Source organism: Gadus macrocephalus, chromosome 7, assembly GCF_031168955.1.
Source record: "Gadus macrocephalus chromosome 7, ASM3116895v1".
NCBI classification, from domain to species: Eukaryota; Metazoa; Chordata; class Actinopteri; order Gadiformes; family Gadidae; genus Gadus; species Gadus macrocephalus.
Genome location: NC_082388.1, coordinates 1,080,324 through 1,106,900, shown reverse-complemented (window position 1 = coordinate 1,106,900; position 26,577 = coordinate 1,080,324). Strand labels below are relative to the sequence as shown.

Sequence of the window (26,577 nt, the reverse complement as noted above, 5' to 3'; positions counted from 1 at the left end):
GTTGTGTTGGACTCTTCCAACACGGCTGCTGTTGTAAGAGGCGGCGGTGGCGACCTCGTCCAGTGTTGCCAGATTGGGCAGATTTCCTTCCCAATCTGGCAACACTGGCTGGATCGCAAAACCTGGCCCAATCTGGCAACCCTGTACGAGGAGCTAACACGCTAACACGCTCTGTACGGAGGCTACAGCGGCAGGAGGTGTTGACAGCGGCGGCCTCAGAGCCTCTCCCTTCCCGCTCCCGTTCCCCGCCGCGGATCGTTTCTAGCGGGAGCTCCTTCGACTCACGAGCCCCGAAGCGGCACGAGTGGTTTCCCGCGTGGGGATATTTCCGTTGACGTTACCACACGTTAGCTTTAGCATTAGCTTTAGCATTAGCATCCCCGGCCCAGGACTCTGGCGGCGCACGGAGTGAAGTTCGCAGCGGACCCCAAACTTCTGCCTCCCCGCCTGGCCGCTGTCTATCCGCGGGGTCCGGGGCTCCTGTCGCCGGCCCTGTGGATGAGAAGAGAGCCGCCCGCCCGGGTAAGACCACCCACACGGGTCTCCGGGTTATTTACCAACTCAAACTGTCTATCCCGCGGGGTTAAACCGCGTTAATTTGACGGTTTTGGGTGATAATGTGTGATAGCTCCGGGGAGCTAGGTGGCTAATGTTGGTGTTAGCCCGGGTCGGCCTGACACTGACAGCTCGGTGTGGGGACCCGGAGGGTCTGCCCTGTCTGCTAACGTATCTTTATTATATTAATAATATATATTAGTATTAGTATGATATAAATCAGTGTTTGTTCTTAATGCTGTGTTAGCATGTCTGGCTGTCAAACAGCAGTGTTTACTTCACTAACATGTACCAGACGGGTTCAGGTTAACATGTTATTGTCTGGCTGTCAAACAGCAGTGTTTACTTCTCTAACATGTACCAGACGGGTCACGGTAACATGTTAATTTTTGGCTCATCCTCAGACCGTGGTCTCCCCGAATTAACTACCCCACAACAGCTGTGTAGTGTGTCCGTATCGATTGTGTTGTGATTATCTGACTCTGGGCTAGCTCCGTGTTGCCAAATTATTATCACCTTGGCTAGGTCGCTATGGTCAGATATAGTATTACAACCATGCAGGATATAGGATCGCAACCACTCAGGTTATACCATCACAATCAGGATATAGGATCACAATCTGGATATAGGATCACAACCATGCAGGATATAGAATCACAACCATGTAGGAAATACCATCACAATCAGGGTATACGATCACAATCTGGATATAGGATCACAAACATGCATGATATACCATCACAGTCAGGATATAGGATCACAATCATGCAGGATATTTATGATCACAGTCTGGATATAGTATCACAACCACTCAGGATATACCATCACAATCAGGATATAGGATCACATTCATGCAGGATATACCATCACAAAACCAACACACATTCAGGATACAATCATCACAATCATGCAGGATAAAACACAGCGATGCATCTAGTTAAACGACCGACGGGAGGGCCTTCCTGCAGCTTTGACATCACCACTAGACACACATGTATAGTAGGGCTGGGCGATATGGACCAAAAGTCATATCTCGATATATTCAAGCAGAATATCGATATTAAGATAAAGATCGATATTTGTTGAAGCAATAACATAGTTGCCGTTGCCGCTCCAGCTCGTCATTCTACATCGGTGGCGCCGCTGTGCTCTCATTTCCAGCCTGCCTGCGTCGCTGTGCTCGTTAACCTGCCTTGCTGATGAGGGGGGAGTTACCGTGGAGTTACCGTTATTACTATAGGCTACCTACCTACCTACCTTTTGGATTTACCGTTACTATTCCTACCATTCGGAATTGAATCCAGTTTGATGGTTGAATAAACCGTGGACTAGACACTGCCTCCGCCTCGTATTTGAGAACATTACAATAATATATAGCCTAATATCACGGCCAAAAGCTGTGTGCACCTCCGGAATATTATGAATCTTATTATACATTAATAATAATTGTATTATTAATACATCTCCCGACGTCCCTGGTTCTTCCACTTCCTCATCAATCTGAATCACAGAATTGAAATTGTAATTAACTGGCACCGGTGGAAAACATACTATGTAGCGCTGACCTGCCGTATTCACTCACTGCTGAGAGAGGAGAGGGGAGGGGCTCGAAACCCACCGGTCTGCTCGCACGGCGAAATGACATCACACGCTGCACCATTTCCGGGTCACAGCTGTGGTACATGAGCTGTGTTCGAAATCGTTCCCTATTCACTCACTCACTATTCCCTATAGTGTTCATGATATAGTGCACTACATAGGGAACGAACAAACGAGAATTCGGACACTACGCTGAACATTTCTAAACGTCATTTGCGTCAGTAAATGCGCCGGGTATTTGTGTGACGCAGACAGATGCGCCCAGATCATGTAAACAAACCGGGCACTCTTGAGGAAAGCTGGAGGTTGTATTGATGTTGAATGTTACATTTCCTTGAACAAGGTTTTTCTTATTCATTTTGAATGTTTCATTTTCTTGTTAAATCCCAAATAAATTGTTGATATTTCTAAACGAAAGACGGAGACTCCATCATTAAATGTATTTGTTTTCGCCGCTTGCGGTTATTGAGCTTCTTCTTCTCCTCCGGAAAAACATGACCGCATTGCATTGTGTTATATGGGAGTAACACGTAGGGAACATCATATGTCCACTCACATTTTGGGTATTTTGAGTGCACTATATAGTGCATGAAATTAACCACTGAGAATTCGAACACCACTACAAAATGGCGAGCACCCTATATAGTGCACTATATCCGTGATAGGGAACGATTTCGACCACAGCTACGAGCTGTGTGTCATCAGCGTGTGTCATGACAGCGCCGCCGGCACCGACGCATCGAAACTTAAAGCAGCGGAGGCTCACGGCTCACGCTGGTCCAAGGGGAAGACCATCTATTCGTTTTTAAGAAAAAATTCGAAAAATAAAAACGTGATTTTTTTCAAAGTGATAAATTATTATAAATAGTTAATATTATAAAATTATTATAAAGTTGCCCCCCCCGATAGTATCGACTATCGGCGATCGCTAGGGGGCGCTATCGGACGATGGAAGCTTGTAGACGATTGCCCAACCCTAGCACGATATGGGCAAAATTTGATATCCCGATATTTTTTGGCTGAATGGCGATATATATCTCGATATTTTCTATAGAGTGGGTTAGATGGCTTTGTCGTATTGTCCTGCGTACTACGGTGAGGGTTTCAGTGCGCCCTAACTTTAAGCCCCCTCGCTTCTCCGTTCCATTTGGGAACATGTTTGGTTTAATTTCGCTTGTTTCGCTCTAGGCGATGCCTAGAGCGAAACAAGCAAAATTAAATGGTGTAACAGATTTGTCGTGCTTCCACTTTTAGCCGCAACGGTTTTGCTACACTCTCTACAGATGACCTGCAGCTGCTGCTCATCAGTTTTTTTAAACCCGAACCATTTCCATATTATGGAGCCGTTGTTTCTCCTCTTTGAAACATTTTCGTCTCACGCCGCCGTCTCGTTTTCTTAACTGGTATCCTCCATGTTCGTTGTGTTGTGAGGGGGCAGCGGGGGCGGGAATGAAGCGTCTTTGCACACGGCACGTTCGGAAGGACAGAGTGGGAGGGGTCGTGGTCGCGCTCACACAGCAAACGCAGACGCTTGAGGCGGAAACTGACCATTTTAACGCATATATCGATATAAACGATATTGTCAAATCTTGTATCCCCTTGGAAATTATATCGATATATCTTACATAGCCGATATATCCTGCAGCCCTACAAGAGCTGGTAAATTGTGAAAAATTAATTAAACTAATCAGACAACGCGGTTATATGCTTTAGACCCTAGACTACCTGTGGTATAAAGGCTGGGACGAATTTCGAATTATAATCCCCTTGGCTAGGTCGCTATGGTCAGATATAGATACACCCATGTAGGATATAGGATCACAATCTGGATATAGGATCACAACCATGCAGGATATAGGATCACAACCATGTAGGAAATACCATCACAATCAGGGTATACGATCACAATCTGGATATAGGATCACAACCATGTAGGGCTGCAACTAACGATTATTTTAATAATCGATCTGTCGATTAATCGATGAATCGGTTAAAAAAAAGAAACATTTTGGAAAAATCTTTATTCAAAAACTGAACATTACTTCAAATTCACAGTGCAGACTGAAGTGTAAAAACACCAGGTTATTGCTCCAACGTCCCGGAACTATTAAAAGTAATATTAAAAAAAAAAAAAAAAACATAACTGGGATAACACAAAAAAAAACATACAATGTATGATATACCTTAATATGTATATAAGGGATGTCCATGGTTAACCGGTCGAACCTATTGATACCATTTTCGAGACTCCTTGAAATAGAACTTGTAATATTGCTTTAATTGCTGATAAGATGATAGTTCAAGATAGGACATTGAACAGGTCATAATTCTATCTTTACTATCTATTTTATATTACTGGGAAAACAAGTTTTCACCAAAATCTCAATTAGTATTATTATTATTTTTCTGTTGCATTTGAACGCATCAATCATATTACTGAGCCGACCTGAACACATCACATTTGACATTGTTTGTGACCATTGGTTAGTTTTTAAGCTAACTAGCTCTATATCCTGCCGATTTTAACATGGATTTAAAAACTGCATTACTATTTTTAACTGACGGGACTTTCTACACCGTCCGGTTTTGTGATTACTACTGCTGCTTTGAATGACTGTTGATGCACGCGGTGCCGACTCCGAGCCCGTCTGCACAACGTCTACAGCAGCAGCAGCTGACAGTTTTCGGTTGGACGAGACGGATACTGAGTTGAAGGAGTTTTTTTAACCCAAAGACAGTGAAGGTCCAACACTTTTATGTAGGCCTACAGTCCAGTTTTAAGATATGACCAAAATACAAGCTGTGGTCGCTCACACTAAAGCTCGCTGTGGGCGTGCATGAACCATGAACCAACCTGTCGGCGGCTGGCTGTAAACAGTGCTGCGCCTATGAGTAACTTATTAATCGTGCGACACAACGAATCAACGACCAAATTCGTTGCCAACGCATTTAGTAATCGATTTTTATCGATTTTATCGATTCGTTGTTGCAGCCCTACAACCATGCATGATATACCATCACAGTCAGGTTATAGGATCACAATCATGCAGGATATATGATCAGTCTGGATATAGGATCACAACCACTCAGGATATACCATCACAATCAGGATATAGGATCACAATCATGCAGGATATACCATCACAATCAGGATATAGGATCACAATCATGCAGGATATACCATCACAAAACCAACACACATGCAGGATACAATCATGCAGGATAAAACACAGCGATGCATCTAGTTAAGCTTGACATCACCACTCGACACACATGTATAGTAGGGCTGGGCGATATGGACCAAAAGTCATATCTCGATATCTTCAAGCAGAATATCGATATTAAGATAAAGAGCGATATTTGTTGAAGCAATAACATAGTTGCCGTTGCCGCTCCAGCTCGTCATTCTACATCGGTGGCGCCGCTGTGCTCTCATTTACAGCCTGCCTGCGTCGCTGTGCTCGTTAACCTGCCTTGCTGATGAGGGGGGAGTTACCGTGGAGTTACCGTTATTACTATAGGCTACCTACCTAGTAGGTAGGTAGCCTATAGTAATAAGTGTCATGTTGACCACTGGCTGGATGGAGGATATGTTGACGTCCTCTTTTTGGAAAGTGAGGTTCATCCTGTTGACCACAGATAGCACGTCAGTGAGGAGGTGTGTCAGGGCAGGGAATGTGAACTTCTGGAGCTGCCTCCTCAGACCCTTCGCTACCGGACAGTCTCTCGCGGCTTCCTCCTCCTCGAGCTCCAGCACCAGAGCAACCCAATTTTCCCGTACGCCCTTAACTGCCCTCTCCAGGGACAGCCAGCGCGTAGCAGATGGCTGCTTCAGACTCAGCAAGTCGTGATCCTCCATTTCTTTTTGGAGTTCATTCAGTCTATGTGTTCGGTTGGGGGAATTCTTGTAGAACGTGTAGATGTTGTTGACGGTGGTGACATAAGCATCTATTTCACGCACCGCCTTTGATGCGTCTCGGGCTGCCAGTGCCGTCCTGTGCGCACCACAATGAATGTTTATGATGTAGGGACAGTCATTCTGGCGCAGCTGTTGTGCGACTCCGTTTTTTCGTCCCACCATCACATTTGCCCCATCACTTCCCAACCCAACAACCCGAGACATCGCTACACCACGACCTGAAAGCACATCTTTTATTTTCGCTGTGATGCATTCGGCAGTGCCAGAGGGTATGGCATAGTTGCCAATGAACACTGTTTCTGGCTCCCCATTCTGTTGAAGTGTTAGGTATGTTATCAGCATTTTCTCAACAGTTATGTTAGTGGTTTCATCAACTATCACACCCACGTATCTGCTGTTTGCGATGCGGTCATCAATGGCAGAGGTTACGGTCGCTGCAATCGCTTCCTCCATCTGATTGACTGTCATGTGAGTGTACGTGTGCGCACTGTTCAAGTTTGGACACCCAGCAGACTGTAAGAGGTGAATCAGTTTGGGATACTGATGGCTAGGTGTACTTGTATTGGCCATGTGTAACACAACCTTAAGTTGTGTTTTTAGTGCCTCGTTACAGGCAACCTGGGATTTGTCGACGTGCTTCTCCATCTGCACACTCTGATTGACCACCGCGCAGGATTCGATGTGGCTGTGGCTGCTTTTGTGGTCATTGAGGGCCGATTTCTGCATCGTCGTGCAGCCCTTAACAAATCCATTGTTGGCTTTTGCTCTCCTGCAGATGTCACAAAACATTTTGCTTCCTTCTGCCCTCAGCCAAGTAAACTCCCTCTCCCACTGAACCCTGTACTCCCGCCTGACCTCCTTCCCGCTTGTTGCTTTCGCTGCCGGTGCCGCTGACAGAACAGCCGTTACTGCAGGCCCCCCTTCTTCATCATCCTCCAGCACATCGCTCCCTCTCTTCTCTCCTCTCTCAAGACCAGCGGAGCTGGGCTTTTTAAAAAATCCTTTTACACTTAGCTGCCGTGACATCTTGCTACACCAAATCGTAACACAGATTTTTTTTCAGGAAGGGCTGTGATCGTAATGCTGATCGTAACTTGTGATGCTGACCGTATGCTCTATCCGGATAGACAACGAATTCACGAGCGATGAAAGATGACAGCTAATAAATAGCTAATTAATATGCACGAGCACGTCACCAACAGGTCGGGCGTGAAGGCTACCGGTAGCGATTCATTAGTCCATCTGTCAAAGTAACGGACGGCCATCGGATTTTGCCGTAGGATAATTAGATGTGTGTGATAATTTTAAGTTTAACCACCCCCTGCACTATGTAAGCCTAAATGTTGGTTTGCCTGTACTTTCATTAAAATGATCGCAGATATTCGAGCAGCCGTGATCCTAAGCGTCCTTAACAGCACTGATCACGTACAGGTGACAGCGAAGTGACAATTGGCTCAATGCATCTCTGCAAAATTACATGTTTTCTGCAGATGATTGAGAAGGGGAAACATCCTACTGAAACATAGCTACATAGGTAGATAGCCTAGCCTACTGCAGCCTAGGCTACATCTCAGACTGTGCTAATGGTTTTAAATCGGAGCATGGCTTTGAGCGCGATGGAGCTGAACACTTGCTCAGCTGGCTATAATGTATCGACCCACTGAACACCAGAACTGCCGTAACTTCGGCTCAGTTTGAAAGTTGGTGTCGGCAATGAAGCTTATGTAGAGTAAGAAAACTGTCACAACTTGCCTGTTACTTCAATTGTGATTTTTATTCTTATGTTTATTATTGGTAATGGTCATTGTAAAATCTGTCAAAATGACGGACTGCCTTCAGATTTTTCCGTCATAGTTAAAAAATATCCGTCAATGACGGACATTTGTCGGTTAACGCGACCTCTGCTACCTACCTACCGTTTGGATTTACCGTTACTATTCCTACCGTTCGGAATTGAATGCAGTTTGATGGTTGAATAAACCGTGGACTAGACACTGCCTCCGCCTCGTATTTGAGAGCATTACAATAATATATAGCCTAATATCACGGCCAAAAGCTGTGTGCGCCTCCGGAATATTATGAATCTTACATTGGGCTGGGCGATTTTTCGATTTTGATTTTAATCGCGATGTAATTTTTTTCTACGGTTTTAAATGAGACGTTCGATTAGCCGACGCCTTTAAAAAAAATCAATGTTTTCACAGACCCGCGAATACAGCGCTGCACGTAACCAATCAGTTGGAAGCGAGCCACATCACGTTTGGTTGTGCAGACACAACAACATACACACATGTGTAGCTAGCAGCAGCGCAAAGCCGCAGTTAAGTTTGCAGCAAGACAGTTCAGACTTTAAAAATGAGCGAGAACTCTGTAGACGGGAGTTCTGAACAGCAATTAAATGATAGTACTGCCCAGGAGGAGATTGTTGAAAAGAAGGGTCTGAGAAGTTCGGCTGCTTGGAGGTACTTTGGGTATTTGAAGTCGGACGAACAACAGCGTAATACACTGTGCAAAATATGTAGAAGGAACGTAGCTACTAAAACAGGAAACACCAGCAATTTGTTTCAGCATTTAAGACAATGCCACCCACAGTTATGCAAGACAGGTAATGCCCCCTCCTCCAGCACCAGTAAAAGGAAGCCATATCAACAGACCATAATGTCCGCTCTTTCCAGCATCGCGCCATATGAAAAAACATCGAAACGACACAAAGACGTTACACACGCAATCACACAATTCCTCGCAAAAGGCATGCTGCCAATACGCACTGTCGAAAGGGAAGAATTTAAAAACCTAATGAGAGTGATTGACCCTCGTTATCAACTCCCAGGGCGCAAACACTTCTCGCAGACAGCAATCACACACCTGTATGCGGAGTGCAGAGGGATGGTTGAGAGGGACCTGCGGGCTGTGGCATACTTCGCCACCACATCGGACTTGTGGTCAAGTCGAACTTCCGAACCATATTTGAGCCTCACTGCTCATTATATTGACCAAGACTGGGCTATGAAGAGCAAATGCCTCCAAACGGCATACTTTCCTGAAGACCATACTGCCGAGGCAATTGCATCAGGGCTGACAGAATCGCTTGGTTCGTGGGGGCTAAGTGAAAGCAAACAAGTTTGCATTACCACAGATAGTGGAGCAAATATAGTAAAAGCAACCACCCTCAACAACTGGACTCGCCTACAGTGTTTTGGCCACCGACTTCACTCTGCTGTTGGTAAGTTGAATAGCAGAATTGCATACCTTAATTGTATTCTCAGGTCATATAAATATGAAAAAAACGAATGTTCATTATTATATATTTTTTAAACTATTATTTAAGAAAAAAAGACAAGAACGTTTTACAATGAGAGTCATGGCCTTCTCTTCATAATGTTTATTAGGCCACCCTTAAAATGCTTCATTTATTTCTCAAAGATTAATTTGCCACCTCAAAAGATTATAAACTGGTATTCAAACTATGCTGGATTCATGCCCTTGTCTATTAATTTAAAAAATACTGTCTTGAATATCCAGCCCCTCATGTGCACTATTCTGTATTAGAAATATTCATACTGGTTTCTTATTCTGTTTTTTTTGTTTGTTTGTTTGTCCCCTACCCCCCACCCCACAGAGAAAGCCGGAAAGCACAAGAAAGTGGAGCGTGCTGTGGGTGTGTGTAAGAAAGCAGTGGCTGCCTTCAGCTATTCGTGGAAGAAGAAGAGAGATCTGGCTGTTGCTCAAGAAGAGCTTCATCTACCCCAGCCCAAGTTAGTGACTGAGTCACCCACTAGGTGGGGTTCACGTCAGAAGATGGTGGAGAGGATGCTGGAGCAGCAGAAAGCTATCGCTCAGGTCTTGGGAGCAGACAAAAAGACGAGACAACTGGTTCCTACATGGCAAGACCTAGATGTCCTGGAATCTGTCCATGGGGCCCTGAATCCACTACTGGAATTCACTGATGCACTCTCCAGTGAAAATTACGTGAGTGTGTCATACCTCAAGCCGATGCTGCAACTTTTCAGAACACAGATTCTCAAGCCATCCGACAATGAAACACAGCTCACCAAAGAATTGAAGATGACAGTCATGTCATACCTGGATGAAAAGTATGCCGATCCGAACACTGAGGAACTACTGGATGTTGCAACTTTGGTAGATCCGCGTTTCAAGACACAATACATTAAGCCAGAAAACATTCATGCCATCAAAATGAGAGCAGTGTCTTGAGATGTTGGAGGACTGCTCCACTTCAGTCAGAACAGAGGAAGCAGAGGCAGGAGATGCTGCAGTACCCCCTCCCCTGAAGACACAAAAAAAGTCATTGGGCAGCTTCTTTAAGAAACCAGAATCCAGCCCAGCACTCAATGACAGACAGAGTGTTGAGCGGGAACTCGAAAACTACTTGACAGCAGCAGATGCAGACAGTGAGATGGACCCACTGCAATGGTGGAAGGTGAATGAAAGGAACTTCCCAAGACTTGGCGGCCTTGCAAAGCACTATTTGTGCATCCCTGCAACCAGCACACCCTCCGAGTGGGTATTTAGCACAGGGGGGAACATTGTGACCTGCCACAGGGCAGCTTTAAAACCTGAGATGGTGGATACACTTGTCTTCCTTGCTCGCAACTTGTGAGAAACAGTATTGCACAATTTTTGGTTTCATTGCAGCACAAGTTAAATGCACTTCATGTTTTTCGTTGTTGTTTTTTAAAGCTGCTAGAATTTGTTCTGTGAAACCTAAGAGCTTGTTAAGCTGTTTTTGTGTATTACATTTGTTTTTGTGTATTACATTTTCTTTTTTACCAGAAAATAAAAAGAAATTATACAAAAATTGTGATTTTGTTCATATCGTGATATAAAATCGAAATCGGAAATTTTGGGGGGGAAAAATCGAAATATAACTTTTTCCCATATCGCCCAGCCCTAATCTTACATTAATAATAATTGTATTATTAATACATCTCCCGACGTCCCTGGTTCTTCCACTTCCTCATCAATCTGAAGCACAGAATTGAATCGCGACATGGAGCGACCCCCGCCGGACTCCCGGTGTCCTTTGCTTTAACCGCCATCTCTTAACTTTTTGAATTCTGGCGTGCCTGCACACGGCACGGCACGCGCCACACAGAAATTTGATTAATTTAATTTGCTTTGTGCCCACGGCATGCGTTGGTGGCGCCGCACAGAAAATTGATACATTTGCTTCAGAAAACTTTGTTTGTGTGTATATGCAAACTCGAGTTTGCCTGTCCACCAACCGAGTTCATTTGTAACGAGGAGTACTCGAGTAATCGATTCGTCACACCCATCCCTACTATAGACCCTAGAGTACCTGTGGTATAAAGGCTGGGACGAAATTCGAATTATAAATATGTACACTTTATGTTGAAAGTATAGACCGTCGCGATTCCTGTAATCTGTAACTAACTAATCAGTAGGGGTGTGATGATACACTCAGCTCACGAGACGAGACGAGACACGATATTGGGTTCACGAGAACGAGACGAGACTACATATCCGTGATAGGGAACGATTTCGAACACAGCTTATGGCTGCTTTCGATGATTCCCCTGCTTCCCCTCCTTCTCCTCCTCTTCTTTTCCTTCTTTCTTTCAAAGGCGCATTACTGCCCCCACAGGCGACAAATAGAAATTTGGATAAATCACAAATCTCGCGAGACCAATTTTTAACGCAACGGGTAATATCGTCGAGTTTAATCTCGCGAGATCTCGTCACACCTAGTAATCAGACAACGCGGTTATATGCTATAGAACCTAGAGCAGGGGTCGGCAACCCTAGGCACGCGTGCCACCACTGCCACGGGGCAGCATAATCATTGGCACACTTAAAAAATATATATATCTATTACGGCACACCCATTAACGAGAAAATGTGAAACTGGCACTGCATGTTGAAAAGGTAGCTGACCCCTGCTCTAGAGTATCTGTGGTATAAAGGCTGGGACGAATTTCGAATCATAAATGTGCACACTCCCATTTTTCAAAAAAAGAAACAACGAGGTTTAAAAAAAAGAGGTTTAAATCGTAAATTGTCCATTAGTTAGAAAAAATAGATTTTATTTTTAGGCCAAATCGCCCAGCCCTACCACAGGGTCTATAGCATATAACCGCATTTTCTGATTACAGTTTAATGTAACAGTAAGCTGACCACATCGCTAGTTAACACCGCAACTGCAAATTAACCACACGGAGATAACCATGGCAACCGGTCAAACCAATTTTCTTATGGCGATAATTCTCTGCGCACATCCGCCGTGTTGCTAAACCAGAGGTTGACACTAAGGTTTCAAAAGCACTTGCCCATCGGGCAAGTACAGGTCAGGTTCAACTTGCCCGAATGTAAAGTTCACTTGCCCAAATTATAATCAGAATCGTGAACGGGCCTCTTTTTGCCAGGCACCCGGCCTGGTTTTGGGGGGGCTCAGAAAAATCATCCTAACTCAGACTGAAGCTGAATGTTAGCTTCCACACATGTGTTTAAAAAACAACAAACTTCTCTTTGTTTACTTATTTATCGAGCGGTCACATCGTGCCATGAAGTGATTTCAGTCCACAGTTGCAACCTATTAAAGCTATCGCCAAGTTATATGTAGACCTGCATGATTTGATGCAAATGTACATAACTAAATGTCAGAGGTAGTAGCAAAGATATGTCTTTTTTAACTTTCAAGTTTCTTGTAGCTCTAACTGAATAATCACAATCACGTTTCTAGTAGGGTTGTCAGTCACGATACTGGATTTTCTAACTTCAACACTATTCCTGGAAAAAGATCGATATTCTATACCATTTTCGATATCAGGGGAAAAGTTTTTTTCATGAAGGAACATACCCAAAGTAAATAGATTATATCTCGACAACTGCAAGGGCGATAATGTCATCTTTGGGCCAAAAGAAAGATTGTTGTGCAAGTGAAATATTCAATGGGGATAATACTTGGTTAAAGTGAATAAAGCCATGGAACACAGCATAAGTGGAAGATAACATTTCCACCTGAAATAATTATCAGTATCAGTTGGTCGCGCTGTCTTACTATGAGACACAAATAAAGGTAGATATCTTAAAATGTTGACACTTGACACCTCTATTTAAAGTTCAGGGCAATCGAATGCACCAAGCCAAACACTCGCAAATAAATATATGGCCACTAGATTGCGCTGAAGAATATGTTTTTTCTGATTGAAGGCAATTTACCTATTTCCTAAGAAACCTTCTCTTATTCATTGATTGAAAATACCACGTTAAGTTGCAAAATTTGGCCCCGATACTGGATAATCTGTTCATGGTGGTTTTATTCGATCAGAATCAACTTTGTGGACAAAAATCACGCAGGTAATACTTCATTTTTGGTTATAAAAAGAAAAGGGGACGTTTCTTAAGTTATTTGCGAGTTTTAGTCACAGAATGATATGGTTTGGACTGTTGGAATAAGTGGAGGCTCAGCTTTCATGTAATATATACAGTAGTTTGTGAGGGTCCAATTTCGTGAAAAAGATCGCTATTGCTGTGTGCATGTGCACAGTTATGAAACACAAAACCGTGTTCTTGACTTTCCTTGATAATTTGCCTCAATCCAAAGTACTTCCAAACTGCACTCCTCCATCACTACTCCATTTAACTTCTACCTAAACCGTTCGCGGAGGTGCTGCACTTGAGATGCTAGCTGTGTTGGCTAACGTTTAGCACTGCCAGAGACTGCACTGCGAGTGAGTGACAGAAGGCGGGGCTATATTCGCACTGAAGCGATGCGTGTCTGTTAACTCGCTTTCTGAGAGAAGAGAAGACAGCGCGCTGATCAATTGCAAATACTTCTATTTTGTGTGGTTTTGCGGAACAAAAGGTTGTTCTGCAGTTTCTAAAAACATTTGAATAAATAGCTTTTATATTAACATCCACCCAAAATCCACTTGCCCGTTCGGGCAACCACAAAAAATCTCAACTTGCCCAAACATTTTTTTTACTTGCCCCGGGCAAGCGGGCAACCGTTAGTGTCAACCCCTGTAAACAAATAATCCCCCTATAAATTAATGGTCTGCCTTTATTTTCTATGGCAAGTGACCATGGTAAAAGCGGGATAATGCCCTTGGACACCTGTTTAACATTAGTTCCGTCCGTTAATTTTTGTTTATTTGAATGGGGAAAAATTGTAAACCGTCCAAATGTTAAAAATCGACTTTGACCCTCGGGAACGAATAATCAAATATTCTGACCCATCCCTAGTATATATCGCCTTCACATGGTTTTGCAAAGCTGTACATGTCTTAAAGATATTGATGTGGATGGTTCCAACACTCATATTCTCGTTTTTTACATTTCTCACAGTGCAAATATGTTTTTGAATGAGTTTCTGAAAATGGTGTTTTAAGATGGGATGTAATTATAACTTGTAAGTAGGGATGCACCGAAATAAATTCTTGGCCGAAACCGAAAACCGAAACACCGAAATAAATTATTATGCCAATTATTAGTACCATTTAGGGTTGCCGCGGTATACGGTATTACCTGTGTTACCGGTGTTGAGGCCAACACCGAGTTATTCTTTCTTTTTTTTTCAGTAATAAAAAAATAATCGCCGTCATCTTTAGGCCTATTTGTTAAAAAAAAAAAAGGTTTGGCAGTTTGTCTTTGCACTGTTTTATTTTTTATGTGTTTTTTCCTAAAATAAATAAATATACAAACCTAATAGATAGGCTACCTAATAAAGCCTTGGAACACACAAGACCGGTAACCATAGCAACGCCGGTAATCAAACCCCGTGAAGCCCAATCCGTACGAGAGCTCCCCGCGCTACGGCCAGCCGGAGGCGCACAGAGTTTTTGGCCGTGATATTATAGATAAAATGATATTATACTATTATATAAATAACGTTATAAGATGCTGTCACCGAGAATTGGCGCGCTGCCAGACGCTGTCACCGAGTGTGAGAGGAGAGTTGACGGAGAAGATGGAGGTTGACCTAGTTTCAAAGTTTATACCGTTTATACTCGGTAATACCGGTGTTGACACAACATATTGGCGCTTATCCAGACAAGCGTGTGCTGGCCGCGCTTTTTGTTTGCGTCATCACAAATTTCTGTTTCGGCCGTGTTGTTTCGGTGATAAAAGTATTTCGGCAGAAAACCGAAAATGCGTTTTTGGGCCATTTTCGGCCAAAAATTCGGTGCATCCCTACTTGTAAGCCCATGTTGCAATTATAACAACCAAAAAAACATTTAGAATGTTGATGCATGATTGTGGACTATATGGAAATGTTTTTGGTCGCTGCATCATAATTCAGCTTAATTTTTAATATATTGTTGCTTAAGGCACACTCATTAACGAGAATATGTCAAACTGGCACTGCATGTTGAAAAGGTTGCTGACCCCTGGACTAGACGGATACTGAGTTCAAGGAGATTTTTTTAACCCAAAGACAGTGAAGGTACAACACTTTTATATACAGTATATTAGGCCTAAACCTTAAAAAAATTGTTTGGTTCCGGTTTCCGACCGACCCTGTCAATTTATGTGCGACCCAAATTATTTTATGAGCTTTATAAAAATAAATAAAAAACGATTGTTTTTTTTGATGCAAACTATAATTACGTTTTGGTACAGCACCTCTTCATTCTGTACAAGGATGAGCGAATTCTCGTTTTTAAATGAAAACAACCTACCTATCATTCGCTGCCGCTGGAAAAAAAATAAATAAAATTCCCTACCTACCCATGACCTCAAATGACAACCAACAGGAACCAAACTTTTTATTTTTTAGGCCTTATATAGTCCAGTGTTAAGATATGACCAAAATACAAGCTGTGGTCGCTCACACAAAAGCTCGCTGTGGGCGTGCATGAACCATGAACCAACCTGTCGGCGGCTGGCTGTAAACAGTGCCTACGAGTGACGTATTAATCGCGCGACTCAACAAATGGATGACCAAATTCATTGCCAATGCTTTTAGTAATCGATTATTATCGATTTTATCAATTCGTTGTTGCAGCCCTAGCGCGGTGATTATTCCTTAGAAAAGACAGCTGGTACATTGTGAAAAATGAATTAAACTGTAACCAGACAACACGTTTATATGCTATAGACCAGGGGCCGTATTCACAAAGCATTTTATCTTACCGCTAGGAGTGCTCCTAACTCGCGCTAAAACATTTTACGTAGGAGTTTTTTCTTAAAAGTTATTCACAAAGCCGCTGAGACCTACTCTTACTAAGGATAAATCAAAAAGAGTGAACTAAGAGTGACGCGCCGTTGCTATGGATTACGTCAATTCTCGTGCACGAGTTTAGAAGCAGTCAGTTCGGTGATTGGTTGTTCAGACGAGCCCACTGAATCACCGAAAAACAAGGAAATAGCCTAGGCTAGAAATGAATTCCTATTAAGTAGTTATAGTGCAGTTAGCAGAATACACGCATGATGACAATTTTGTGCAGACTACGATAATGACGTTGTAGCCTGCACGTTCAAGAGAGAGAGAAAGCAAACCAAAAATACGTAAAATTTAAAAGAAAATAAATGTTATGAACTACACAAGTGTTGACTGATTTGTGCCAAGGTGTTTACCTAAAATGTGTTTTCAAAGTGATCCCTAAATGCCGGTTCACTCGGTTCCACACGGCCAAATTCATTGTCATGTTGATCGCCATCATCATCATCATCGTCTGGCTGTGGAATGTTCCTCCGCTTGCAGAGGTTGTGTAGAATGGCACATACAGTAATGACTGTGCTTGCCCTCTCTGGGGTGAGGCGTATTTCGCCGTGGAGGACATGAACCAACGTTTCATCTGCCCAATTCCTCTCTCCACAACATTTCGTGTATGTTTGTGTGCTCTAGCATGCATGGAAGAAATCAGTAAACAATAATAAATATGGATTCAACAAATAAAAGGCGTCAAAGAGCCAATACGATGTGTTTTACACGTAGGACTAAGCGTAATATGCGTAATCACTTACATGTTATACTTTAACTGTGCTCCATGTTGTGGATTGAGGTAGGGTGTCTAGAGCCACGTCTTGCATGGATAGTCACTGTCTCCCAGCAAGTGACACCCAACTGGTACATCTCGAAAAGCTGCCTCAGACCGCTCTCCATTAAAATGCGCGAATCATGGGTAGCTGAAGATCCAGGCCACTTTGCAACAACATCCAGTAGGCTATGTTAAAATTTGCATCAAAAACAACCTGCGTGTTGATGGAATGCACTTTCTTCCTATTGACGAACACGTCCTCGTCTTTTGCTGGCGCAATTATTTTTGTGCGTCCCGTCAATAGCACCGACCACACCGGGCATACCTGCAATTGCCATGAAGTTGGCTTTGATCCTGTGTAATTGTTGAATGTCCAAAGGAAAGTTTATGGCACGGCTGACTGATGGTTGCGATATTTTTAAATCGTCGGCATTGCAGTTGCATTTCCCCTGTTGCTAAATAACGTAGTGTGGCCAAACATTTTATTTCGGGACTAATCGGATTATTCCTGTTAGTCGGGGATGTTATTGCATTGCGATTAACTCCACAACAAGTTTAATACCCTAACATTTCGTCTCGCAGGCATTTACGATTCTTTGTGAATAGGTCTTACCATGGACGCTGGAAGTGGGGGGGCTGCAGCCCCCCCTGGTGGCGAGAGGCTGAATGTGAAATGCAAAAACCCCCGTGGAAATAAAATATATCAGACTATTATTATACTATTGTGATTTTATTGACATAAGTCAAACAACATATTTGACTAGAAATGTCACAAGCGGTATAAAAACCCTCACTGAAGTCCGTAGGTCCACGGGGGTGTACGGTATAAACGCTATAGAAAGTACACCAGTGTGAATTTGTGCTACGGTATGGATTTTGACGTTACCGTGAGACCGGTGTGACCGGTAGACAGTGTTGTGTGTAACGCGTAATAAAGTAAGTCATGCGTTAATACAGTAACCTAACTACTTTTTCATGTAAAAAGTAAAGTTACTCGCAACTACTGAAAATATGGTAACGAAACATAGTTCCTTTTTCAATTTGGCGTAACGTTACTTTTCCCAGGGAGAGATTTGACAGCGATACAGCCTTCTCAGGCAGTATGCTATTGCCAAGCACACAGGCACATAGACGCGTTTTACGCACCTAAATAATGCACCTACGAGCGGAGTTCAAAATTTTTTACTTTTTACTCTCCTACGCGTAACGCTTAGCCGCGATAGCCAATCAGCGTTGAGCTTGACCCAACGTCACTGGCAGAGAGACGGAGGACAGGTGCTCCGCAGCTGATATGGAGTGCCTGTAGTTGGTGTCCTGACGGGAGATCCTGGCACCAACCCGGGCTAGCAGGTCATCGAACATGGCCCCAGTCAACCGAAAATACCGCTGGAACCGGCTGTCATCCAGGCGGAGTTCCTGGAGGAGGTGGTGAAACTCACCCAGTTGTGAGCGCCTACGGAGGATGTCATGCACCCAAACACGACGGCGTTTGGGTTTCCTACTCTCCTCGAACTCCCACAACAAATACAGCGCAGCGATGGTGGTGACCTCATCCATGTTTGTGGAGGAAAAGAAAAGTAGCGGGGTAAAATAGGTTTTGGGCAGGCTCATCTAGCTGCGTAGGCGCATTGACACAACGATCAAGCGGCAGGTTAGACACGTCACGCGCGTAATACGTTAAGTGTGGCCGTACCTTAAAGCCCTGGATATTATTTAATTAACCCTTTCCCTCTGGGCTAGAAATGCCCCTGCCTGTCCGTACACACTTCCGCCGAATTGAGATGCCAAAACTATACGGCAAGGTCCGCAAGCAAGTGGAGAAACAAGTCCATACTATTAATCATTGGTGTTTTTCAGAGATGGAAGTAACTTGAGAAAATAATTTTAATTTTTTTATGCAGCTTTGCTGTCTAACCAGTATTTTAGGCAAGGCAACTTTATTTATATAGCACTTTTCATCCATAAGTCAGACTCAAAGTGCTTCACATATAAACATTGTCATACAAATAAAATTTATTAAAAATTAATAAATAGAAAAGAAAACGTATGCAAAAATAAAGGCAAAGTTAAATAAGCATTTTAGAAAGCGCTCTCTGGTAAAAATATAAAATAAAGGTAAAGTTAAAAAGGCCTTTTTTTTTAAGGTGCAATGTATTTTAAGTTTAGTAGAAAGATAAAGCAAACCTAAAAGTCTTCAGTCTTGTTTTAAAAGTGGTCAGAGTTGGGGCAAGTCTTAAATCCTCAGGGAGTTTATTCCCGCTATTAGTTGCATAGTAACTAAATGTTTCGTGTTTACTCTGGGGATAATTAACAGATTGGTCTCAGAAGGCTTATATAGTGGAATTATATCAATTAAATATTTTGGCCCTAAACCATGTAGGGATTTTAAAATCTATTCTCTGACCTACAGGAAGCCAATGTAACGATTTAAGAATTGATGTAATATGTTCAAATTTGTTGGTCTTTGTTAGAACTCTAGCAGCAGCATTCTGAACAAGGAGGTGGTGTGCAGTGTGTGTTGTTTCTAACAAGGTGGTGTGCGGTGTGTTGTTTCTAACGATGGGGTGTGTGTTGTTTCTAACAAGTTGGTGTGTGTTTCTAAAAAGGAGGTGTGTGTTGTTTCTAACGTGGTGGTGCGTGTTGTTTCTAACAAGGTGGTGCGCGGCGTGTGTTTCCAAGAAGGTGGTGTATGTTGTTTCTAACAAGGTGGTGTGTGTTGTTTCTAACAAGGTGGTGTGTGTTGTTTCTAACGAGGTGGTGTGCGATGCGTGTTGTTTCCAACGAGGTGGTGTGTGTTGGTTCCAACGAGGTGGTGTGCGGTGTGTGTTGTTTCTAACAAGGTGGTGTGCGGTGTGTCGTTTCTTAGGCCACGTTTATACGTAGCAGGGTATTTATAGAAACTAATATTTCCCCCCCTCCGATTTCCAAAATAACATTGTGCACACATCGGTTTCAAAAAAGTTGTCGTTTACATCAAAACGCATAAATACGCCATCGAGCGCCATTATAACTATGCCAAACCTATGGGCGGCAGGGTAGGGAGAAGGATAAAGCCATGAAAGCCAATCAGAATCCTCAGAATCATCAACAATGAATAACACAAGGGTCTTCCTGTCACAAACAAACTGTAAACATAGGGCGCTCATATGACGTTAAGCATTTCCTGGCGCATAATGTGACGCTTCAGAACCTAAAACCCCGTTTCTCCCCGTTGACATGACAATACATAACCGGCGTTTTCAGAAATCTCCAGTTTAGAAATGATCTTTTTGTGATAAAAACTGTGTTTTCGTGTAAATGAGAGGCCAAACCGCGTGGAAATATCTGCGTTTTCCCTTTGTGTAAACGGGACCTTACGAGGTGGTGTGTGTTGTTTATATCGAGGTGGTGTGTGTTGTTTCTAACGAGGCGGTGTGTATTGTTTCTAACAAGGTGATGTGTGTTGTTTCTAACGAGGTGGTGTGTGTGTGTGTGTGTGTGTGTGTGTCTCCTAGGAGAAGGACCCCTTTGATGGGAGAAACCTGCTTCTTAACCTCCTGGGTCCACAGAAGAAGATTCACCATGATGGGTAAGTGTGTGTTATGGGTAGTGTGTGTGTTGTAATAAAGTGTAACAGGAACCATGGTAAATATTCATGTTGTGTAACAAACTAACAAGTGTAAATCCCCCGTCTGATGTTGAAATGTGTGAGTGGGTGACACCAGCAGAGAAGATAACACTGCTTTAAACTCGTATTACCTTCCTTATTATAGACGGTGTCAGAGCTAATGTCTGACCGTGTGTGGTTGCTTGTTTCCCCTGACAACCTGTCCTGGATCAGATTGAATGCCCCCCCCCAGCGGTCAGGTAATGGGGTGCCCAGTATTTGGTGGAGGAACAGTTTTACAGATCCTGTTAACCTCAACATGAACCCGACCTAACTTAGAGCCATTTAAACTCTGTTGTTGTTAAATCGTGTCGGCCCCATGGTGTCCTTACGTTAACACTGAGCAGAGTCACAGTTCAGACCGTTCCACCAGACCATCCAGTGTTAATCCAGTGCTTCCCCTATATGCACCTCATACGTTTCCCCTATATGCACTAGGTGCATATAGGGGAAACATATGAGAGGAGATAAGCTCCGTCTTATCTCTTTAAAAAAACTAATGTTATAGCCTATTATTTTGCGCTACGGACGCTTCATATTAGGGATCGACCGATACAGATTTTTTAGTGCCGATGCTGATTTATTTTCATCAGCCTTAGCCGATACCGATTTTCTTGAGCCGATACTACCCTGGAAATCCAGAGTTCTCGCGAGAGCACAATTTGAATTTGCTCAGCGAGTCACTCTGGGAACGAGCAATCTACTCGTGTATATTCTGGGCCTCCCCTGGCCCAGAACATTAATCAATCACATCGATGTATCAATATAGGCGGGCCAAAAGCGTTGCTGTTTTACCGACCGGATACGGCAAGAGTCTTATCTATTGGTTTGCGCCACTGGTCTGGATACGTCACCCCTTGTGTTCTTCTGATTGGTCATTGTTATCCAGTGATATTTTCAAATGCATGCTTGGTGCGGCCCCTCGAGTTGGGCCATTTTCATTTCTCGTTGCCAGACCCTACAGCTTTCTCGATGTGGGTCTGGATTTCCAGGCTAAGCCTCCCTCAATTTACATCATAAAAATGACACAATGTTAACAAATGTTACAATGTCTCCATTTAAAAAAATTAACATTTAGTGAACTGTCTGTAAATCACACCAAAAAAAAAAACGGCAGATACTGATACACGTAAAAAAAAACGTTGGCCAATAATATCGGTCGATCACTACTTCATATCCAGGTCAATTCACAAAATTGTGAGTAAAGCATATAGACGGAGAGGAGAGCTCTGTCTTATCTCTTCAAAAAATGAATGTTATATTATTTCGCTATATATTTGTTAGATTAATTTACGAATGTTATATTATTTTTTGTATCAAGGTCAATTCACACACCTGAGTAAAGCATATAAACTATCTTCTCATTCATGCTATTAAACAGGTGTTTTTTTTAACGAGACATGTTTTTTTCCCCAGCAAGTAAACATAGTATTTGAGTTCCAGAAAACATGTTTTTGAAGCGGTTTGCTGGAAATAGAGTTTCGGAAAAAAGATCTTGCCTACCACTATTCCCCTCTGTTTCAGTCCCTTCAGAATGCGCTGTTTCTAGTGTCTGTACCTTTAATGCAAATGAGCTGCTGCCCATTGACCAATGAGCTGTCAGACTGAACCACAGCATGGAGGAGAAGGGATTGTGGCCATTTGCGGACTCCTGGAGCTTTATATCTTGTGGGCGCCTGGTCTGTGAGGTACAACAGTGGGGTCACCAATTAGAATAGAAACAGGCAGAAGCAGGGTTTGCGGGGTCTCTATGACACAGCTTTTAGAGAAGTACCTCCCATCCAGCACCACACCCCTTGGCTGCCTTTGCCTGCCTTTGTGGCCATGTTGAGCACTGCTCAGCGGCTGGGCCACCACAATCTATATAGGTAATATAATAACATTATATCTATATCACAGCCAAAAGCTATGTGCGCCTCGGATGTTATTATGAATCATATAGACTGCGTCTGACATCTCTGGTACTTCCACAACAAGTAAAGACTCGTAGTGGGGGATATCTCGGCCATGGTTGAGAAGAATTAGAATTGGGGGAAAGGAACTTTGGCCTAAACCTCTGAAGTAATATTCAAGTGTGCCCTCTCACTATGTAGGAGGGGGCGAAGAAACGTACTCGCTCGTTTGGTAACTGTAGGCGGGGTACTTTCAGAAATACATATCTCACTCAAAAAAAATCATACGTACAGACTTTTTTCAAAGTATGTATTCGTGTGGGAGCACCAGAGACCCAAAACAACACCCCAAATCCCAGGAATAGTGTTCTTTTCACAATATCTCCCCTTTAAGTGATATCTTGGAGGGCTCTGTGTGTGTGTGTGTGTGTGTGCGTTTGTCGTTCACCATCCAAACGTACACGGTCTGAACCTCCCCGATCCAAACGTTGTACACTATCTGACGTCCAGGATCCGAACGCACAGCGCCCTTTGGGCCCCTGTACTAGTCACCTCCTCAGGCTAAGAGCTGATATACTGAAGCATGGCCCTGCCCTGACTGCAGCCCCTCCTCTCCACAGATGAGCAGGATGCGCTGAACTCGATCATGCAGGACCTGGCGGAGCTTCACCGCTCAACCAGACGCCCGGTCCTGTCCCTGTCCGACCTGGGGAAGCCCAAAGCCTCCTCGCCCAAGAACCAGGTGAGGAAGAACCGCTCGCTGCTCTGTAGGTCCTCTCCTGCTCTGTCTGCGTAGGGGGGGAAAACGCACAAGCCTGGATGTCTAAGGGGAAGGAATTCAGCTAGGAATGACTTCAGTAACCTATTTAAACCTGTACCACCTCCTCTTCATTCAGGCGGTCTGGTCATCGAGGTCGTCTTTAGGAAATGGTGCCTCTATGTTGTGAAGAACAACACATCGTCTCATGTTCCTTCTGCTCGTTTCAACCCATGTCCTGTTTTCTTTATTCGACAGAACGACGTCAGAGTGAAGTTCGAGTTCAAAGGCGAGAGAAGGTAAAGGTTCGGACGGCACTATGACCTGACCTCCTGACCCAATGACATCACCTCCTGACCCTATGACCTCCTGACCCTATGACATCACCCTATGACCTCCTGACCTATGACCTCCCGACCCTATGACCTCCTGACCCTATGACCTCCTGACTAGGGATCGACCGATACCGATTTTTTAGGGCCGATACTATACCGATATTTTTTCCTCAGCCTTAGCCGATACGCCGATACGCCGATGCCGATTTTCTTGAGCCGATTTTATTTTTTTTATTATTATTTTTTTTTTAAAGGAACATTTATTGAACATCAATATAAAAAACAATATTTAACAAATAGTAAAAACAGGTGAAGTAGAACAAGTAAGAACAAGTAGATGAACAATATTTAACAAATATTAAAAACAGGTGAGGTAGAACAAGTAAAAAAAAAAAAATGAAATAAAAAAATAAAGAAATCGGTGAAAATCAGCCGCGTATCGGTACACGTAAAAACCGCGAATATCGGCCAATAATATCGGCCGACCGATATATCGGTCGATCCCTACTCCTGACCCTAGGACATCACCTCCTGACCCTATGACCTCCTGACCCTATGACCTCGCCCTATGACCTCCTGACCCTTTGACCTCCCGACCCTATGACCTCCTGACCCTATGACCTCCTGACTAGGGCTGCAACTAACGATTATTTTAATAATCGATTAATCTGTCGATTATTTTTTCGATGAATCGATGAATCGGATAAAAAAAAGAAACATTTGGAATTGCCGCATCTTTATTCAAAAACTGAACATTACTTCAAATTCACAGTGCAGACTGAAGTGTAAAAACACCAGGTTATTGCTCCAACGTCCCGGAACTATTAAAAGTAATATTAAATAATAAAAAAATTAAAAAAACATAACTGGGATAACACAAAAAAAACATACAATGTATGATATACTTTTATATGTATATAAGGGATGTCCATGGTTAACCGGTCGAACCTATTGATACCATTTTCGAGACTCCTTAAAATCGAACTTGTAATATTGCTTTAATTGCTGATAAGATGATAGTTCAAGATAGGACATTAAACAGGTCATAATTCTATCTTTACTATCTATTTTATATTACTGGGAAAACAAGTTTTCACCAAAATCTCAATTATTATTATTATTATTTTTCTGTTGCATTTGAACGCATCAATCATATTACTGAGCCGACGTGAACACATCACATTTGACATTGTTTGTGACCATTGGTTAGTTTTTAAGCTAACTAGCTCTATATCCTGCCGATTTTAACATGGATTTAAAAACTGCATTACTATTTTTAACTGACGGGACTTTCTACACCGTCCGGTTGCGTGATTACTACCGCTGCTTTGAATGACTGTTGATGCACGCGGTGCCGACTCCGAGCCCGTCTGCACAACGTCTACAGCAGCAGCAGCTGACAGTTTTCGGTTGGACGAGACGGATACTGAGTTGAAGGAGTTTTTTTAACCCAAAGACAGTGAAGGTCCAACACTTTTATGTAGGCCTACAGTTAGGGCTGGGCGATATGGGCCAAAATGAATATCTCAATATATTTTTACTATATCTCGATACACGATATATATCTCGATATATTTTGAATCTCCTCTAGAGCACATCATAAATGCTCGATTCAACCATGTCTGGCATAATGTTACGTCAGGAATAATTCTAGTATTCCTGAAATATAAGTCTGCATGTAGATTACATGAAACAACATATTGTTTAAACTCATTAGTGCTTTGTATTGGAACAATTTAGAACAATTTAGAACTTTAGAAAAGGAAAATCACAGCAAGTTAGATTTACCAACACAGCATTTATTCAAACCGTTAATTATTTATTAACTGTTAATAATAATTATTATATATACACTGCCAGACGACGGTTCCAATGCTATTCTTTTTCAAAACCAAATCCTCAGTTTCCATCCTTTTTTCTCTCTCGCTGTTCTCACTCACCGGTCGGAGGTACACACACCTACAGCAGCGCGCCGTCCAGACTACGTCACACACGCGCGTCCATGATAATCTCGCGGACTCGCAACGGGCGGGGGGAGTGAGTGTGTTTGTGCCATTGCATGTCTTTACCTTTTGTGGAAGAGGGAGAGACGTCGGACGCGAGCTTTTGATATTATACAATTATATTATATTATATACTATTATATATAGAGCTCCGGGAGTCGCAAATGGCAACTATCACTTTCTCCTCCATGCTGCAGTTTACCCCGGACTGCACTGAGTTTGACGGTTGAACGCTGATTGGCTGTTTACGTTACATATGTCACTCAGTGACCACGCTGTTGAACGCTGATTGGCTGTCATCACGAGAAATTAAAATACATTTCAACTTTGTCGCGCCACAAATCCTCGTGAACGCGCTCGCCTCTGCACAGCGAAAGTGTGGCGCGACAAATCAAAACTTGGTGCCGGTTTTCTCTCGCGAAGAATTCGCCCAATACGCGTCTACGTTCACTTTATATGGGATTTTGTCGCCCGTCGCGTTTGGTGTGAACGCACAATGAGTATGCCGGCGGCGGCAAAAATAAACATTACGTGCCAATTTGTATTCGATGTTCGCGACAGGGGCATTTTATACATCCCCTGGAGAACATCTCGCGATACATCGCATATATTCGATATATCGCCCAGCCCTACCTACAGTCCAGTTTTAAGATATGACCAAAATACAAGCTGTGGTCGCTCACACTAAAGCTCGCTGTGGGCGTGCATGAACCGTGAACCAACCTGTCGGCGGCTGGCTGTAAACAGTGCTGCGCCTATGAGTAACTTATTAATCGTGCGACACAACGAATCGACGACCAAATTCGTTGCCAACGCATTTAGTAATCGATTTTTATCGATTTTATCGATTCGTTGTTGCAGCCCTACTCCTGACCCTATGACCTCCTGACCCTGTGACCTCCTGAGC

At 43.1% G+C, this 26,577-nt stretch overlaps 1 protein-coding gene across 3 annotated transcripts; it reads left to right on the top strand.

The window, feature by feature from the left end:
* Position 1: 1 nt before the first annotated feature.
* On the top strand, positions 2 to 23,793 carry LOC132460744 (mitogen-activated protein kinase kinase kinase 2-like). 3 transcript variants are annotated; one of them, XR_009526402.1, is made up of 5 exons: positions 2 to 522; positions 20,538 to 20,605; positions 20,790 to 20,883; positions 23,196 to 23,317; positions 23,591 to 23,793. XR_009526402.1 is itself a non-coding variant. In XM_060055628.1 (4 exons), exons 2-4 carry the CDS (start codon positions 20,548 to 20,550, stop codon positions 23,633 to 23,635), a joined length of 225 nt encoding a protein of 74 aa, XP_059911611.1. In that variant the 5' UTR covers positions 22 to 522; positions 20,532 to 20,547; the 3' UTR covers positions 23,636 to 23,782. The 3 variants fall into 3 exon arrangements, 2 of the variants coding, with proteins under 2 accessions (XP_059911611.1, XP_059911610.1); XM_060055628.1 differs by lacking the exon at positions 20,790 to 20,883 and having other exon boundaries at positions 22 to 522; positions 20,532 to 20,605; positions 23,591 to 23,782; XM_060055627.1 differs by lacking the exon at positions 20,790 to 20,883 and having other exon boundaries at positions 27 to 522; positions 23,591 to 23,779.
* The last annotated feature ends 2,784 nt before the right edge of the window (positions 23,794 to 26,577 follow it).

What these genes read in the sequence shown, in the direction of transcription:
- LOC132460744 (XM_060055628.1), top strand. Translation starts at nt 20,548, where the DNA reads ATGGGAGAAACCTGCTTCTTAACCTCCTGGGTCCACAGAAGAAGATTC. An exon ending in AAGAAGATTCACCATGATGG is followed by an intron (nt 20,606 to 23,195) that starts GTAAGTGTGTGT and finishes TCCTCTCCACAG; the next exon opens with ATGAGCAGGATGCGCTGAAC. An exon ending in CCTCCTCGCCCAAGAACCAG is followed by an intron (nt 23,318 to 23,590) that starts GTGAGGAAGAAC and finishes TTTATTCGACAG; the next exon opens with AACGACGTCAGAGTGAAGTT.